This window comes from Erithacus rubecula, assembly GCF_903797595.1.
Source record: "Erithacus rubecula genome assembly, contig: SUPER_Z_unloc_2, whole genome shotgun sequence".
Lineage (NCBI taxonomy): Eukaryota > Metazoa > Chordata > Aves > Passeriformes > Muscicapidae > Erithacus > Erithacus rubecula.
Window position 1 is genome coordinate 112177 of NW_027635860.1, and position 18345 is coordinate 130521.

General features: G+C 38.3%; 1 protein-coding gene and 2 long non-coding RNA genes across 3 annotated transcripts; all 3 read left to right on the forward strand.

The window, feature by feature from the left end:
• Positions 1-341: 341 nt before the first annotated feature.
• Positions 342-7155, forward strand: LOC306814748 (uncharacterized protein; the record flags this gene model as incomplete). Its single annotated transcript, XM_079331127.1, has 6 exons — positions 342-402; positions 3223-3256; positions 3336-3408; positions 4633-4693; positions 5051-6051; positions 6568-7155. The coding sequence occupies 6 exons, from the start codon at positions 342-344 to the stop codon at positions 6787-6789; spliced, it is 1452 nt and encodes a 483-aa protein (XP_079187253.1). The 3' UTR covers positions 6790-7155.
• A 1085-nt stretch (positions 7156-8240) lies between these two features.
• Positions 8241-11033, forward strand: LOC306814809. Its single transcript, XR_013777250.1, has 3 exons — positions 8241-8292; positions 9406-9517; positions 11001-11033. It is a non-coding gene; the product is annotated as an uncharacterized lncRNA (long non-coding RNA).
• Positions 11034-11181: 148 nt separating this feature from the next.
• Positions 11182-13643, forward strand: LOC306814811. Its single transcript, XR_013777252.1, has 3 exons — positions 11182-11196; positions 11281-11325; positions 13444-13643. It is a non-coding gene; the product is annotated as an uncharacterized lncRNA (long non-coding RNA).
• Positions 13644-18345: the final 4702 nt, after the last annotated feature.

Sequence of the window (18345 nt, forward strand, 5' to 3'; positions counted from 1 at the left end):
TATTTTTCATCTTTGATAGACAAGGAGTAGTCAATTTGAGGGAAATAGAAAATTGTCAGGAGAGTGTATTTCTGATCATGTGTTTCAGAATACTGAAATATGGATGTTTTGTTTGGAGTGAGTCCATGAAGTTAGTTTGACACTGTCCCTTGAGAGCAGAGTTCTGTAGATTGTGGTTGGGTTCTTTGCAGCAGTTTAACTGTAGAATAGGCTGGTAGTCACAGTATGTTCTCACATTGCTGTAGCTGTTTTGACGTTCTGCTTCTGTTTTGCGAGTTTCTGGCAATTCGAGTTTATTCTGATGTCATTGTTCCATCTGTCCTTTCCATGCCTTTTCCTAAATGGATATAGGAATGCAACAATCTCCTAACCAGACCTCAAGAACAGAAAAATCAAGGAAAGGTATTTTATATAGTAGCATTCAAAATATGAACCATGTTGTATAGTGTACAAATACCAACACATCTATGATGTTTATTATCCCAGAGGTCCCTATTTTGGTGGTACTGGTTCTATGAACTACATTTGAGGGCAGGCTTTGTGTGATTCTGTTTGTTTGCATGTTTTGCTTTGGTTCTTTACTATTGAATTTACTGTTTGCTTTGTGTCATTGGTGATAGTAAATAATTTTTTAAATAAGCCCTTCTGTTACTCTGAAATGGAAATTAAATTAAACTTCTACTTGAATTAAAGTAGAAGCAAGTAGTCCCCAGAAACTGCTTTTCTAGATCCCATTTCTATTGTAATCAGAGCTCTGTCTGAAAGGTAGCTCATAAACTTTCTCTCTTGCCTTCTAAAGGATGATGTGACTTGGTCTTGATCATTGCTTAAAGTTACTATTCACAGATGAGCGAGTATTCAGAGTTAGAAGGGACCCACAAAGATCATCAGGTCCAGCTCTTGAGTGAATGGCTCATACAGGGATTGAACCCACCAACTTGGTATTATTATCACCATCCTCTACCCAGCTGATCTTATCTATTCATTGGAATCAAAATTTCAGAAAATTTACTCAGCTCTTTTGATGACTTGTAACTGTACTAATTGAAAGTATAACTGAAGTCACCCATCGAGAGTGATAAGTGACTGCTCCACACTGGTGGAGAAATTTTTATTGGGCTTGGGACATCAGCAGGTAGGTTAGTATGCTGGTACTGAGTGAATTTACAGGATGCTGTGGTATGTACAACTAATTAATATTATTTAAATATTGTGTGTTTGCAATAGGAAACAGTGGAAGTTAGAGACTGTGTTGGTATTTTGACTGTTAGCTTGTCCTTGTTTCAGTTTCTAGGTTTTTCTCTGCGTGACATGGACTGTATTTCATTGTCCAAAAGGCCAGTGCAGGTCAGGAGAGGTACTCATCCAAATTCTCACATGTACTCTGTCTTTGGAACAGAAAAAAATGTCATGCTCTTATGTGTTTAATGGTAGCAGAGGAGATCAGGCATGATATGCCTTTGTTTTCTATTCCCTTTAATGCTTGTGCCAAAGTCCTTGGATTGGTTGTTATGATAGTTAGCAAAAATTTGGCAAATGCTGAAATAGCTACTGTGTGGAAGTTGTGTTTGTTTACCCTTTCTGTTTTTGAAATTGAAGAGCCTTTCTATTTCATCTTAACTGTTGATAGTTGAGAGGTTCTAGCACTCTTGAAGCTGGATTCCTAGAGTTCAGGTTTCTTTGGTAGATCAGTGATGTGCTAGAGTGTGCTCTCATCAAGCTTGCAAATAGCCCTAAGTTGGGAGGATCAGTAGATGCACTTCAGGACAGTGCAATCATTCAGAGGCTTTTACTCTGACAGGCTGTGTAAATGAACTGTCAGGCCTGTCTAGCAAAATTCAGCCAGGGCAAATGCAAAGTCTGCGCACAGAGGTACAAGCCCTTGTTACAAAGCATGCTGGCACTGTCTAGCAGGAGAGATGCCTTGGTGAGAAAGCCTAGTGGGTCTTGGCAGAGGGAGCTGAGAATGAGCCAGCAGCAGGATGCCCTGGCAACAGTGCCCTGAGTTGTATTCAGAGCAGCATAGCCAAGAGATTGAGGAAAGTGATTACCCAGCTCCACTCGGCACTCTCTGGATTGTGTCCAGTGCTCTGGGTGAAATTGGAGCCTCCAGTGCAAGAGAGATCTGTCTTTCAGCAGTGAGCAAGTTCAGTAGAAGGCCATCAGATTCATCAGGGACAGGAATATTTGCCCTTTGAGGACAGGTTGAGAAAACTGGGGGTTTTTTCAGTCTAGAGAAATGAATTTTCAGGAGACCTAGGAGCATCTTCCAGTACATGTGAGAAGACAAAGCCAGGTGCTTCCAAGTGGTACATGACAGGAGGAGGAGACATAAGAGCCATAAATGGCAACACAATAGTTTCTGATCAAATGGGAACAGTAAAACAGAGAGATTGTACAGTCTGCCTCTTTGTAGGTGTTTAAGACCAGACTGGATAAAGCCCTGACCAACCTTATCTGACCTCATAACTGAGCTCACTTTGAGAAGGCTGGCTAGGAGACTTCCTGAGGTTCCTTCTGATGTGATTTATCCTATTATCCTACATGCAAGTCATGTTTGTAATACTGCTGAAAGCTTGGAGTGTGCTGTAGAGTGCCCTGGGTTTGCCACTTTCATCTGCTGAGTTCTCTTTTTGATGCAGTGTACAGTTGCTGATTCTTCTGCTTGAGCTTTAGAGCTTGATTGTGCTTTTTGATTTTCATTATCTTTGCAAAATAATCTGGAACTGGATAGACCAGCAGATAGTGGAATACCTAGTGTAATGTTATATATAATGCTACTTAAAAGAATAAATCTCTTCTAGTGATGTGTACTTGTGTGTAAGATGAGTACTTTGTAAGTTCTTAATGTCTTGCTAAACCACCACCATTTTGTTATCTGTTTACTAATGTAGGATATTAAACGTATGCTTTTATAATTCTTCTTTTTTTTTTTTTTTTTTTTTTTTAAGTTTAGGTGTGTTTCTGTGTTTTCTAAACTTCTAGGTATAAGAGTCCAAAAGAGATATAGCTCTGGTCTTTTTATTTCCTTTTTTTTTTTTTTTAATTCAGTGTTGTTTTGGAAATGCAGTCATTTATGCCTCCCTGTACTGAATTTACTTCCCAAAGCATCATTCTGTTATGATGTGTAAAGTTGTCCATGTTCAATATTTAATTTTAAATGGTTAATTTTTAGCATGCTAAATTTAATTTCAGCTTGTTGATTGATTAATGTTTGAACAGCAATAGATGACTTCTCCCAAGGAGACTCAATAAGGTGAGACTTGAAAAATATCAAACACTTAGCTGAGGAATGACTTGAGAGACACAGTACTCATTTTGCTTTGCTTTTAAAGAAGCTCTGAGAAAGAGGGGAACGATGACAGTTGGCATACTTCTGAGGAAGAAGAACTTGATTTTACCCCTAAGGTATGGTGCATTTACAGGAAAAATACCCTGTAAAAAGAAGGGGCTTGAAGGCAAATTTTCTTTGGAACTGAAAGAAACTGCAGCTCCAGTCAAGATTGTTTTCTATTTAAAGCAATCTCTGGCCTACCAGCCTTCCTTCTACTGTGAGTTTTTTCTAAAGGATCTGTAGCTGTGACACAATATGCAGTAGATTTGTAATTTGGAGCCAAAAAGCAGTAGGTGACAAGATAACCATATAGTTCTATTTTTTTTCTTGTCCATGGGAGTCAGATTTGCAGGCCTCAAAAATGTGCAAGTTGTTATTATAACCTATCCTGTTCTGCTTTAATCATTGTTACTGTTTTCTGTAGATTTGGGGACAGATTCCTAAGTGATAAAGAGCATTTATTTATCAAGATCTACAAAAATCCTTCATCACCTAGTTCTCCTTTCCTCAGCAGGTTCTTCAAGAGTGCTCAATGAGCAGATGAGTTACTCAAATGGGTCATCTATTTTCTTCTATAAGATGACATTCAGTACTTGCATGTGATCTCCCACTGCATGTTTTTCCTCTTTTTTTTTTCAGTGCTCGGGTAGTACTCTTTTTGTTAGTTACAAGCTCTCATGCCTGCTGTTTTTACTAATGATCCTTAGAATGATCAGCTTCTCAGTGATGTCTGGAGCATCAACTCTGTTGCACTGGCATTATGCAGTGATGTGGAACCTGAGTGTGGTAGTTCAACCCACTCTGTAGTGCTGGAGATGCAAGCATGTTTAGATTTTACTTGATTTCCTTTTCTTGCACTGATTTAAATAGAAATGATACTTTTTCCTGCAATGATTTTGAAATTTAGGGTTTTTTATTTTTAAGTGTTCTTGCAGGGACTAAATTTATGCATTAAGTATGGGGATCTTAATAGTTACTTACCTTGCACACATTTGCAAGTAAGCATCCTGAAAATGCACTTTTAAATCTAATTTAATTTTACTTAAGTATTACAAATATTAGAAACAGATTTCTATGCACATGAGCAATTTTGGAAACAGTTTGCAGAAGGGTGCCTGCAGAGTGTGAAATACTTACTGAATTGGATATGAGAGGAGTGTTTGTGTAGTTAGAAGTACAGGATAGAGCTGGCACTATCCTAAGGACATTCTGATTATATTTACTGTTGAAGATTTCATGTGAACAAAGGATTTGTTGTTGTTACTGTTTAAAAAAAATTCTTACATCTTTATTTACAGAAGCTGCAGAAGCCAAACCTGACACTGTTAATGAGTGCTTCACAGCAGTTCAGGAAAAACAGTAAGTTATTTGCAAATGGTAGCATGATGTACTGATGTATAACATGGACTTGCTAAGTAGGGGGTTTTTTTGTTGATTTTGGGGTTTTTGTTTAAATAGTAAATGAGGAAAGTAGCATTTGCAAACATTTATAATGTTAATAATTCAGAATAAAATAAGTAATTAAAATGAAGATATTAATCCCCTCTTAAGTCCTTTTCCTTCATCAAGTTCATCGTCCATCCTGTCCAACCTAATTTCCTCATTTCTAAATATTCCCAAATGGCTCCTCTTTTGTACATTAATCTGATAACATTCCAATTACTGTTTACAAAATTCCTTCTGTTCATATGCATTTTTCTTTTTTTGTTCTTTAAGATGATGGTGGTGGTTCTAGAATTGAAAGTCCTAAGTCGCCAAAGAAAAGTCTCAAAGAAAGAATCCCATCAGGTGCAAATGTGAACAAAGGAGACAGTGAAGAATTTTTTAATCAAGATGTCTCAGCTGCATGCAACCTGGATGAAGAATTGGAGGAGGAAGAGGAGGAGGAGGAAGAGGATGAAAATGACAATGGAGATGGTAATGAAGATTATGAGGAGGAGGAGGAGGAGGAGGATGAAGATTTTACTGAAGATGAAAAGGAGGAGGAAGAGCTGGAAGATGAAGAAACTCAGTCTAATGAAATACTGGAAGAAGATAAAACAGAATCTAAAGGGGAAATTAATCAGAAATTAGAGTATTTCAATAAAGCTAAGCATGAAGGGGATGCTCAGTGTGGAACTGGAGATGTCTGTGATGATCATGAAATAACTAAAGAACATGATGGAAAAGTGAAGGATTCTGTTGATACTGCAGTGTCCTTCATAGCTGGGTCTTGTGAAAAGTTTCAAGGAAATAAAACGGCAATGTCTCCTAAGATCGTGAATAATGAAATATCTTGCAAGTCAGTACCAAAACAAGCTGTCTTTCAAAATGGAAATAATCTGCAAGATATGCAAGAAAGCCTGAACAGGAAAAGCATGATTGAGGAGACATTTCATAAGAAGGCTGACTCCTGTTTTGCAGGCTCTGAAATGACAGACTGGAAAAAAGAGATACCTCAGCCTGTCTTAAATAGTTGTGGTGTTAAGGAGGAAAAGTCCAACTTCAGTGATAGCTTTGAAAGTGGCAATAATTCTTGGTTAGCAGAAAAAGCCCCAGGACCTGAAGGTGAAAGACCAACCTCTGTCAAACCTGAACATGTGCATGGTGAAGATACTGAAGGGGAATATGAAGGAGTAGGTGATAAAGTCTGTAAACCACTGAAACAAGAAAGTGAAAACTTGCACTTAAATGAGCAAGAAGAAGATTGGAGAGCAGCATTTCATTCAAGTACTGAAGTAAGTATATAAGAATGATTAAATCACAAGGGTATTTTCTAATGGTCATATAGGTAAGAAACACATAGTAAACTGGATTTATTTTAATGCTTATTTTTCACATATATCCATCTTTTCATCATTCATTTTTGATGTTAGCGTCTTACTTGGAGTCAAAACAGTTTCTTTGTTGTGGTATGGTAATAGAGTATGGAAAAAGAGTAGGCAGTAGACTCTGGAATCGGTTAGATTTTTATCAGGTCTGTTACAGTTTTTGTCCATGAAGTTTCACTACCATTTAAGAAAATTCATGGTATGATAGCTGAAAGTGAGGAAACAAAAGGAGTTTTGGATAAGATTGAGAGCAGGAAACGAATGATTTTCTGTGGAGCAAAGTAGGGGGAAAAAAGCAATATGCTCTGGAATGTTGTAACTTCAATGAAGCTAGAAGTTAGACTGACACGAGGAATTGCTTATGGAGAAAGAGCAAAGATGATGTTTGTGTTCTTTTCAGCTGTTTTGGTTGGTCTCTTTTAGGAAGAATCATCTGACTACAAAGAAGAGGAGAAGGACGGTGCTGGCAGAAAGCTACAAACTCCAGGTGTTGAGGATTTGAAAGATTCTGTTTGTAATGATAGGCATGAAGTCCACAAAGCTTCAAAGGACAACTCTGGTGAGGGAAATGACTTTGTAAATCCTGAGCCAAGTTCTTCATCTACAAATATTAATGCACAGAAAGTGAATTTAAATGGTGATTGATTCCTATGATAGCAAAATATTCTCTTGCCTGTGAGTCCTAATGGGCATTGGCAGAGAAGGAAAGCAGATTGTGTTGCTTTTCATTCATTCTTAAAAGAACTGAAACTGTATGCCAAGCAATGCAATATGAAGCAAGTGCCATTCTTGATTTGTTCTGCATTCTCCCTGAAGTGGTCTAAAAAATGCACAGATGGAAAAGAGAAGGAGGACTAGAATGTCTTGAGTGACAACAGTATTCCCTTTTATGATGAGCACTGTCACATTGAAAGGCTGTGACTGACCTTGGCTGAAGCCAGGGGAGGATTTGAGTCAAGCTGAGAGAAAGCTGTTCCAGTGCCTCACCTTGTCCAGTTTTAAAATGTAGGTGGTCTCTCCAGCACCACGTGCGTGTACTTGAAAACAATAGCAGCCTAGTCAGAGCAGAGCACTTTGATACTGACCTGAGGTGTGACAGTTGGAAGAGAAAGCACCATTTCCATTGTCTGTCTCCAGAGTGCAGCTTGTTGAAGTAGATGTTCCTAGAGCACATGTAGCTGCTGTTCAGATGCTGTGCAGGGGGCCCTGGCAGAACCTGCTGTTGTGCCTATACCTGCTCATCTGTCTGTATTTGTTTCACCATAAGTGTGTATTTGGCATAGAGTAAGTAGTCACAGTTCAGATTGGAACCAGTAGTTGTGTCTTGTGTGGGGAGTGCCTTCACAGGCATTCAGCTCCTTCCCCCTTCTTTATGTGTATGTGTCCACACAATTGAATAGTGAATCAGTTTTTCCTAATGGAGTAGCTTAAAATAGAAATAGGAGAGTAAAATCTGGCTAGGAAGCCCTTGAGATTGAACTTTAAAATCATCTGATAGAGAAGAGGTTTGAATTTTAACCCCCCCCCCCAATAGAGAAATGGCTTTTATGTGTTTGGGTTAAGTATTTGAGGTCTGAGCCTTTATTTTTAAATAGCAATACTTAGGTGTCTAGCACCTGGGAAGGGGCTGGCTAACAACTTTGTTAGGGAAGATCTTTCCTAATAGTACATCAAAGGGATCATTGTTTCTTGGTGATTTTGTGGATGTTAGCGTGAGGAGGTTTTGTATGATATTTCTATGGTACCCCCTGTACAGTGGAAAGTGACAGTAAATGCCCAGTTTTGGAATTGTAGGCTGGGAGACCTTAACTCTGTATTCAAGAGAACTGCAGGATGTTGGAGGATCTTCTGAGTGTTACCCAAGCATGTTGGATATTGCCTGCAGCTTTATCAGCTGTTGTGCACAGCCAGCTTCTGATAGAAAGGAAGCAAAAGGAGCTGGAAGTGTAAAGGAGATAACGTGATGTGTCTGGGTGGGAAGAAGCGCTTGAATACAACTTGGTTCTTAGTTTGTCCTCACCGATGGAACCTGCATCTTTGGATGCACAAAGGCTCAAGCATCTCACTTCTTCCCTTATTTGCAGGTACCCTTCCAAAACAGTGGGAGCAGAGCAAGAGGAAGATGCTGAATCTCCCTGGGATTAAGAGGTACGTTTTGTGAAGGACACAAGGGTTACCACTGCAGGAAGTAGGAGTAAGATCCAGAATCACTTGAGAGCCTCCTTTTGATTTTGACATCGGTGTTGATAAGGCTTATTTCCTCCTTTTTTACTTTTGTGGTATGTTTCTAACTGGGGGGGCACTTGAAATATTTCTCCTATATGCCAGCTGCTCAGTTAGGATTGGGATGAAGTTGAACTGAGCTAATGGCTTGGGTCTCAGCAATTGCCCTTTGAATTTTGTTTCTAGTATAGTAGTGAAACTGTGAAGGTCCTTGCTACTTCAAATACTCTGACCTTTTCACAGAGGCTGGCAGGATTATTGTTTTTTCACCATACAGCCCTAGTCTGCTGAGCTGGTTAGCTGTTGCCCTTGGGGTCTACAACCTAGATGTCGTCTAGCTGCTTCTGCACAGATCCTCTCTACCTTTTGTAGGTGTACTCTGGCCCTCTTGAAAGTCATGTTCAACAGTGACACTGCATATGCTGGCCTTGTTTGCCTTTTTTGTTCTTCCTGTCTGTGGCAATCAGCAAGATCTGTAGCTAAGTCCCTCTGGTTCTTCTTTTGAGAACTCTTCCCATCCCCTTCTTAAAAATACAAGGTTAAAATATTAGTTGTAAGGTAGTTGTAAGCTCTGCCTTGCTAATCTTTGTTCAGTCCAACTGGCTCATGCAGTTGGGAGCAGCAGTGTGTTCATTTACCACCACAGGATATATGCCTAGGGAATGTCAGTACCAACTTGAATTTCATTTACAAGTTCAGTACAAATGTTGGAGCACCGCAGACATGCAGATGTTGTTTCACAACCTGTATCTTGAGCTACCATTGAGTTAATTCTTGTTTGAAGTTGTCCAGTTTGTCAAGGTTTGTCAGTGTGGCAGAATAATGGTGTGAAGGTTTTGCCTAAGATCTGAAAACAAGCACAATTGCTGTGATTTTCCAGTATGTTGTGTTTTGATGGATTCTTGTCAAGGACCTTAAAAATGTTTTTGTATCTAGAATATACTTAATACCGTGCTACATTAATTGATTTATCAGGAACTTTTTGTATAGAAATGAGTTGAAAATGCATTTGTACCAATTCTTCTTTGTCTGTTTTAGGCTACACAGGCAGATTCTGAAATGCCAAGAAATCTACCACGTGGTGTGCTGCTGCCAGCTGCAGAGAGACATGGACCATGCTGCCAGTTTGTTTCAGGGGAAAGTGACAATGGTAACTTCCTGGTGGGCTAGTGTTTATGAGCATTTATAGGCTAAAGTCAACTTTTATTGCTGTCTGTCTTAGAAATGCTGTCATTGTGTGAGAGCAAACCATACCAATGAAGTGCTTACTGTTTGGGAATTAATGCCAGTAATCACAGCACTTGCTGGCCAGTTTGTAAAGGAAATTATTTGCATTATTTGTGTTCTTCAGGTGAGTATGTAGTGTTTTTGATTCAGGTTCTTGTTTCATAGCAATGGCAGTGTATGTCTATTAGGGCTGCCATTTCTCAGCATTTGACATTCTTAGATGATAATGCAGCATAAGACAGCTGTAATCTGGCTTTGCATTTTTGTCCCCCCCAGCTTAACTTTGGTAGCATTTTGCTAGCTTTATGTTGTGCTTTGCCTACAATCTAAAATAGGACTGCAAGTACAGGGGGTTTTGGTGAGGATTTCTGCCTGTAGTTTGTGATGCTTGAGCATCTTGAGCAAAACTTGTCAGGTTTCCAGGAGCTTCAAATGTAGTTAACTGTTTTTCATGGAATTCTGCTTAGACAAGAGTTCTACTAAGACAAGTTTAGGATCAGTGTGAAAAGATAGTAAAAGGTGTTTATAGTAATCTTTCTAAGGTCTTTCCACACTGCTGGACCACCATGTTTACTGAAATTGAATGCTGTTTGTTTTTTAATATTGGTTTGAGGCGATTTTTTTACACAGAAAGATGTATTTGAATACAAAATTTTTGCCACAGAGCCATTCTTAACAATTCTAAATATTCTTTCATACACTTATTTAGCGAGAGGACTCAAAGTATAAGATGACTTAAGCAGAGAATTGGAGAAATGTAGGTGGCATTGTGTGGGTTTGGAAATTATTTGGTGTTGGACAAAATTTAAACAAGTATTTGGAACTATGTTATAAATGTAGATTAAGACCATACATTTATTTCTGCTGTTCCCCTGCCAGCTAAACCCCAACATGAACACTGACATGATTTTACATTGTTAGACATATATGGTGTCTGCACCCATGTTTTCTTAGCTCTATCAATGGAAAGGAAAATGCTCCTCAATATTAAACACTTGCAGAATAATCACAGTCATAATGCTGTTTTATGATCATTCGTTACAGCAGACCAGCTTTGGCTTTTGAAAGAATCCTTTCAGAAAGCAGGATTCAGCTCCTCAAAAAGAGTAAATATTTTAATCTTGTTCTGTTAGCAAGCATGACCTTACTGCTTAACCTATATTGTCCTAGTTCTGTGGTAATTATTTTTTAAATTCAAAGGGCATGGTGGGAAGTATGCATTGTTCTTTTCTTGTATGCTATGACACACGCTGCATGATGAGGTAAATTGAACGGTCAGTGTTGTACTCTTGATGAAATAATGCTTGTGGCTAATACTTAATTTTAGAAACTACTGATGTTGAATGGAGTAAAAGGTACCCACAATTTTAAAAAATAACATTTCTCAAAATATTTTTTACTTTTAGGCATTTTGGAGAAACCTAGCAATTCACAGGTAAGCATTTGCTCCTGTCAGACTGACTATTTACTCTGCTCTTTAAATAGTTTGTAGTTACTTTGAATTTGTTGTTTCATCATTGAATTGTCTTTTGTAGCTGAGGATTCCCATATCTGCTTTGAAAATGCATGAAACATCTCCTGAAAAGAGGCAGCAGAAATCAGGTAATATTTGCATTAAGTGGTTCTGAGTTTAGCTTCGTAATCTTTTAGGAGCATTTAATAAGGCATCTGTTTTATGTTTTGCAGATCTGTTGCAGGAATTTGATTTAGAGGATATCGAGGATATTGAAGGTATTCATGACCATCTCTGTCCTGTTCTTTCATGGACAGACACATTGCAATTGCAAATCTTTCCCTCCTTTTAAATTATTGCTCAAATTATGATATGTTTTAACAAGGTGTTCTGTAAATGGAAGGACTACTGAAATATGCACCTGTACATGTTTGCTACCTCCTGTCATCTACTTTTCTGTGGTGTTGGCTTCCTCCAGCATACATGTTGTCATCTCCCCTTTTCAGGCAGTCCTGAAGATGGAAGAACATTGTTGCCTTGTGTCTTTTCTGCCTTTTCCCTTGTTCTCTGCCAGTACACAGGGAACCCCAAGATTGATTAAACGCTATGTGAAATAGATCTTAAGGGCTCCTAAATCTTACTTGAAGACTGAGACTTCAAACTCAGCATAGCTGCTGTTGAAAACTTCTCTATTGGGCAAGACTGAATAGTTGCTTTTGATGACAGCAGTCTTGGTAGCAATAACTTCGGACACTCTCTGCAGTAATTTCGGTGATACTAAGTGTTCCTTGACCACCAACACATCTGTCTGTTTTTACTGCTGGCTGGAGCTTTCATCTGCTCCAGCAAATGGCTTGGTGTTGGGATATCTACAAGCATGAGTGAAGTCTAAAGCTCCTCTTGTTGAAAAGCAAGGAAAAGGGGAAAATGCCTGTGTTTCTTGTAGAACATTATTCTTAGATAATGTCTAATTATTGCTGTTATTATTGTGTTTAGTATTTATCAGACTATCTGAAATGCATCAGAGTTACCAAGAGATCATCATAAGAGCCCTGTGAAATAAGTGCAGTCAATCCACTAATGACTGCTGTGTGTTGTGAAATGCCTTGTGCCGAAATACCCAACAATCAAATCTAGAAAAGACCTCAGAAATTTTACCCAGCAGTGAAGTGGGAGTAAAGGGTTGTTACTTCACACTGTGTAGCTTGGGGCCAGAATTGAGTTCTGGAGACCTTGATGACTGACTGAGGAGGTCAGACTCCAGTTCAAACATAAGTTGTAATTCTGAGGTTTTATCAAATGTTAAGAGCCCTTCAAGGAATGAAGGTTTGCAAAAGTAGTCACCTAAAGCAGAAAATGCCAAGTGAGTTTGTGCCCTTTTGTATTTTTATGATGATACCTACCTATTTTTCCCAGTCTTACTCATTTCTCTTTTTTTCTTGTGGGAAGGATATCATGTCCTTTAGCAGTGAAACTCTGTGTATAGAAAGGCTATTGTTTGGAATCCCTGGAATTATGAAGCAAGACAGGAAGGGCAGAGTGATAAGGCTGCAAAGCCTCCATCTCTTGTTTTTAGATTCCCCACTTGAGTTGCTAAGACTTGTTTCTTTCTGAAAACTTGTCACTTGAAAGTGTACAACATGTCCTCTACAAGAACAATGACAGTGAGGTGCTGCTTCTAGATTGTATCTGGGATTATCTGGAATGCAATTTTCTGGGGTAACAGAGATTCAGGGTAGCTACCAGAGTGAGTGCTTCTGGGAAGTTTTTGAGCTGCCCATATTATATAGAATTCTTAGAGAGGGAAGAGTGGAAACTGGTTTTCAACAGTATGAGCCGAGTGTTCAGATCGTGGATTGTTTCTCAGCATTACAGAACTTTCAGTTCCCGTCTGTGTCTTCTGCAAGAGATAAGGTAGCAGTTTGAAATACTCAGTCCAGATCCATGTCTAGAGATAGATTTATTTCATAGAGAGAAGCTGGGATCTAAAACTATTTCAAAGCTGTGATGTTTTGTTCATGATTTTTTGTGCACTGCATGCATGCACAGAGGGAAATCCCATTGCTGGAGCCATGTAACTAGTTAGTGTATGGCACACAGCATTTCAAAGAGAGAGATCAGGATAATCCACCTTTAAGAAACAGGATTGGTTGATTTGTGACCACTTCCAGTGATTTTCAGCAAATTTCCTTTAAATGCCCTGTAAAAAGGAAATGTACACAGATGCATCTCTAGTTTAGTTTTGGTAAATTTTGCATTGAAGACCTCACAGATTAGAGGGGATGCATTATTTTGTGTTAAAATTTCTCTCACAAGTATGATTGAAGATGCACTCCAAATGGAAATAAATAATATTAGGTCCTGATGGTTATCAAAATACAGTTTTCTCACTGTAGGTGAGTACTCAGGATCTACTTTTCATATGTCATCAGCAGCTAAAAAAGAAGAGGATAAGGATGCCGTTGAAAACTACGGAGTGTGGGTATGTAAGACTTAAGATTTGGAATGAAGAGTCTTAATCAGTAAATTGTATTACACGCTGTAAAGTAAAGAATTATGTATTATACAGATGTAAAGGAAAGGAAACTTACCAGTCAGTGAATAATTCAGGAGAATTCTGTAAAAGCCTGAAGTAAAATGGGATGCAGACTTCTTATGATGGGGAAAAATACTTCTCATTATATTAAATACTTCCTGTTACACTAATGTGTTTCTGGCTGGTTTGCTTAGACCTTGTTCAGTGTTTTTTGTTTTGGATGGTACTGAGAAACAGTGCAGTAAAATTAATTTTTTTCTCTATGCAAAATGCACATTCAAGTAAAGAAGAAAACTTGTCTTTCTAGTATACTGATATATTTGATGAAGTGTGCTTGGTCTTCCACTTGATAAGAGAAGAAGAAACAAAAGTTAAATTTTTTGAGCTTCTCAGCGCTTTCGCTGCCTCTGCAAAATATGTGCTTGTTTGGCCATGTTAATACTAAGTGTTTGAAAAGGCTTTTTCAGTGGGCATTTTAGACAGGAATAAGGCAGGTGTCCTGTTAGACCTACAGCAGGAGAGGCAGAGGCCTGGATAGAGGGGTCTGGAATCTTCTGTAGCATCTCAAGGGGCAGTGGAGCAAATTACTTCTACCCCACACCCAGACACGATGAAATATTAACAGGGCATGGAACTTAGGCCTACTGAGAGGTGGTAATGGTTGGACAATGAACTTGGGGAATGGAGAGGCTGACACGGATGGTAGCTGAGGTGCTCCTTCCCTGTTCTGAAGGCAGGAATTTTTGCGGAGAAGGGCTTGGCTATCAAGAAGAGAGAGATGAGTTGCATGGTCTTAGCCCTGTATGGAAGGCACTAGGAAGCATATGGGGAAGGAGCATTTGGGGAGAAATGTAACACATGATGGAAGCAGGCAGAGCTGTTGAGGAGCAGGGCCATGGGGTGAGGGATGTGAGAAGACTGGGCGGGGTTGAGTGAGGCATGGTATGGTTTTCACATAAGTTTGGCTTCATGACTTTTGGGATAAGGGAAGGAATGGACAAGTTTCCCTAATAAATGCTTTTTCTTTGGAGCTCAGAGTGGAATTTAACATTTCGGCACCTTGGGTGAAGAAATAGGCCCAGTTCTCCATGGGGTGGACAATTAAAAGGTTGTCGTGTTCATTAACACTGTATTAGCTTGGCTGGCAGGGAATTGTAAAATGCCAGACAGTAGAATAATGGAGGAAAGAAGATGAGGAAACATTGGCAGTTCTAAAGTAACATTGTATTAAAGCAATAAAATATGAAAAAATAAATTGCTTTTTAACAAAGGCCACTGGTGGCAGAAAGCAGGCAGGCCTAAAGGTGAAAGTAACCCTCATTGAGACAACTCCAAAAAGCTCTTGTTTCTCCTAAGTGCTAATAGCTAGTAACTCCTTTATAACTCTTTTATTTTTAAGAAAAAGGTGTCAGTGAACCTTTAATTTAGTATCCCTTGATTTATATTATGAACATTTCTTTTCAAATATCTGGATGTTGCTATTTCTGTTACATGATAGGATGGGTTTGCAATGGAAGTCACCTGTACTAACTGTAACTTCCTTTTTCTTGGTCATCTTTTTGTCTGTACCTGTTTACTTAAGGATAAATATATTTTAGAAACTACCAATCGGATAGAAAAATCAGCCCGTGAAAATCAGACTGACAAAGCAGAAGTTTCACATCAGAAAGCCATAACAAAAAGTGAAGAATTGCACAGTGCTGACAAGGAGTCAAATCTAAAAACTTGGGAAGAAAGATATGAAAGAATGTGGGTTGAAAGTGAGCAAAAGGAATTGAAAACAAATTTTAAAAACATTACAGCAGAGCTGAAACAGTTGTTTGGTGAAAATGAAGCTGGGAAAACTGGTTTCCTTTTGGAAGAAATACCAGAAGATGGCTTTGGTGAAGAGTTGAAGAGTTCTCACATTATTTCATCTCCTGTGGCAGAATCATATGATAAGTTAGAAAGCCAAGGTGAATTTGGAGATACTAAACTTAAACTGGGTGGAAAAGTACCTAAAATGGAAATTGTGCTTCCAATTCTTCTGGATCATAATAGCTTCAAGACAAATGTAGAAGATACCTGGAATACAGATGAAGAAACTGGCATTAACAGTGTAGATAACAGAAAGGTGACTCTAGGAAAAGGAGAGAAAAAGAAAATGCCTACAATGGAAGCAGAAGAAAATGATAATGGAAGTAGTAAAAATGCAGAGGAAGGTCCTGCTTACTCCCTGAGACATAGCGTAAAATCAAGTATTTTGGGTGACGTTTCTAATACTCTTCCTAAAATAAGAGCTGTTTGTGCAAGTGATGAAAATGCACATTCTATAACAGAAATGAAACTTAAAAAATACTGTGTATTTCATAATGATGTTCCCAAGGATTGCCTTATCAACAGTAATATAGGAGAAACAGAAACTCAGAGTCTTTTCACTAGTGCTCAGGAATTGTGTGGCATGCTGGAAGGGAGTCTTGATGAAGAGCTAAAACGAGATATGGAAAGATTTAAGAGTAAGGTAGGAATGCTGCAAACAGTGTTCCTGGCTTTGGGGAAAGAGAAGGTACAGCTGCAAAAAGAGGTACTTCAACTGCTACTCCTTATTCTTTAGCCTTTCTCCATATCAATGGTCCTGTTCACTTCAGCTATTCATCATTAAATGAAGATGCTTTGTGCAAATTAGTTTGTTTTTTTTTAAATGAAAACACAATACTTATGAATAGAATGAGTAGTGGAGAGTTGCCTTTCTGCCATTTTTCAGAAAACACAGAATGCACTATTTTTCCAGTTTAACAGTATGTGGCACTCAGGTCCAGTGTAAGAAGTTACCACTTCATTGACATACAAAAGGTACACAATTAAATCAGTTTTGGTTCTGAAACAAAGAATGAAAATAGCTTCTGAACAGGGTCTTGACTGAACTTTCCATTTGCTGTGATTTCTCCATGATGTGTCTTCATTGCCCTTCACTTGAATTTCTGTTTGCTGTGAGTGGAGTTGTTTCTGCTTGTGGGTTTGGAATCTTCTTCCCTGCTACCCTACCTACCCTCCATGAATGAAACAGTAACCAAACACATTTCCACTTGATTTTTTTAATTTCTGTTTTTATAACTGACATGCAGTCCTTCTACCTCTTTAATCCATCAGTAATGCTTTTACATTTTTGTTGTTCATGTTTTAAGATACACTGTTGTTTTCTTCCTAAAGACTATACTTCTGTTACATCACAGAATCATGAGTGAATTTGAAGTATTTTCAATCACGATACACTTTGTATTGTAATTTTTGTGAAAATACTTGTCTATAAATATGTCTCATTTTATACTTTCTCAGAAGTAAATTCTGAATTATTCAATCTTTGATATTGTGTTTCTCTTTTATGGAAATACTGATTAATACTTGAAAATAAATTAATAATAAGGGATACAAAAAAATGTAAATGGACACCTTTCCCTATAATCTTTTCTTAAAAGTGCTCCTGAATTTATTTATGGTAGTGATAACTTTTAGCTAAAGCAGCCAGCTTATATATTCGAGGGAAAGAATTATATATTCTGGGAATTGGAGTGCATGCACAAAATTTGACAGTGATGTAAATTATCAAGCCAATGTCCAGAGGGAGCAGGCTGTAAATAGGAATCATATCTTTAATTCAATCCTCACTGGTATCATAGCCTGCCTCTAAAACAGATGAAATTAGAAATTTTGCAGAACAAAGTGGAAGGTTTAACTCTAGTCTCAAACAAAGGTTTGTTCATGCTCCATGACCTAGGGCAGGCTGCATCAACCTTTCTCCAAGACATAAGCCTGTAGTGGATGAAACATAAAAAATTAAGAACAGTCTCAAAAACTTCCTAGTGAAAGAAATTACTTCAAATCTCTCTCCTTCCTTACCTGTGGATAGTCTTCTCCATCCAATGTCTCTTTTCAGCTGCATGGATGGTTTCTTTCTCTTCTAAACACTATCCCTTTCTGCTAATGCATGCACTTGCTTTCATGTCTAGATGGTGGTTTTGGCACAGCCTGCTGACAGCTGACAGGATCTGTGCAATAAATATTGCATGACATGGAGGTAATTCCCCATGCTGACCATGACTAATGGTGAATTTCAAAAGCTAGAGCAAAGAGGCAGGAACCCAAACTCATGAGTAGAAATTTTATGGAATGATGTCCTGGATTAAAACAGAACTACAGCTGTGTAATTTTAGTTTGTCTACATATTGCAGAAACCCTTTGAGGATTAGGTCAAAACCAAACTTCCTCTCATACTGTGCATGATATTTACAGCAGTAAATACTGTGAATGCAAATGTTGTCACAAAGACTTGCAGCAGACTAAGAAAAAGCAGCACTACTATGAATTTTTTACAGAAAGAAAACAGAGAAATTAAGTGCCTTGGTCAAGGCCTGCAGGAATCCTATAGAAGACAGCTTGTCCCTGAAGAGAATGTCAGTGTGAAATCTCTGCAATGATGAAGCACAGTCAGCTGATTGCACACTTAAAGATGTTCCATGAATATTTGTTAGAATAACACCTTTTGCTCGCTAAAGAGTGATTGTGTGAAAAATGAGGTTTTTATCAGCTGTATCTGAAACAATAGTAAGTACAAAAAGAAAAACTAGAAGAAAAATGAGATGGTTACTTCAAACAGTAAGTAGTTTAATCCAGAAAGACACTGACATAAATCCTTTCCTGAAAAAATGCTGATATTCACTGCAAATCAAGTTTTGTTTGAAGCCAGTACTATGCATGTTACTTTAATAAATACCCACAGCAGTGA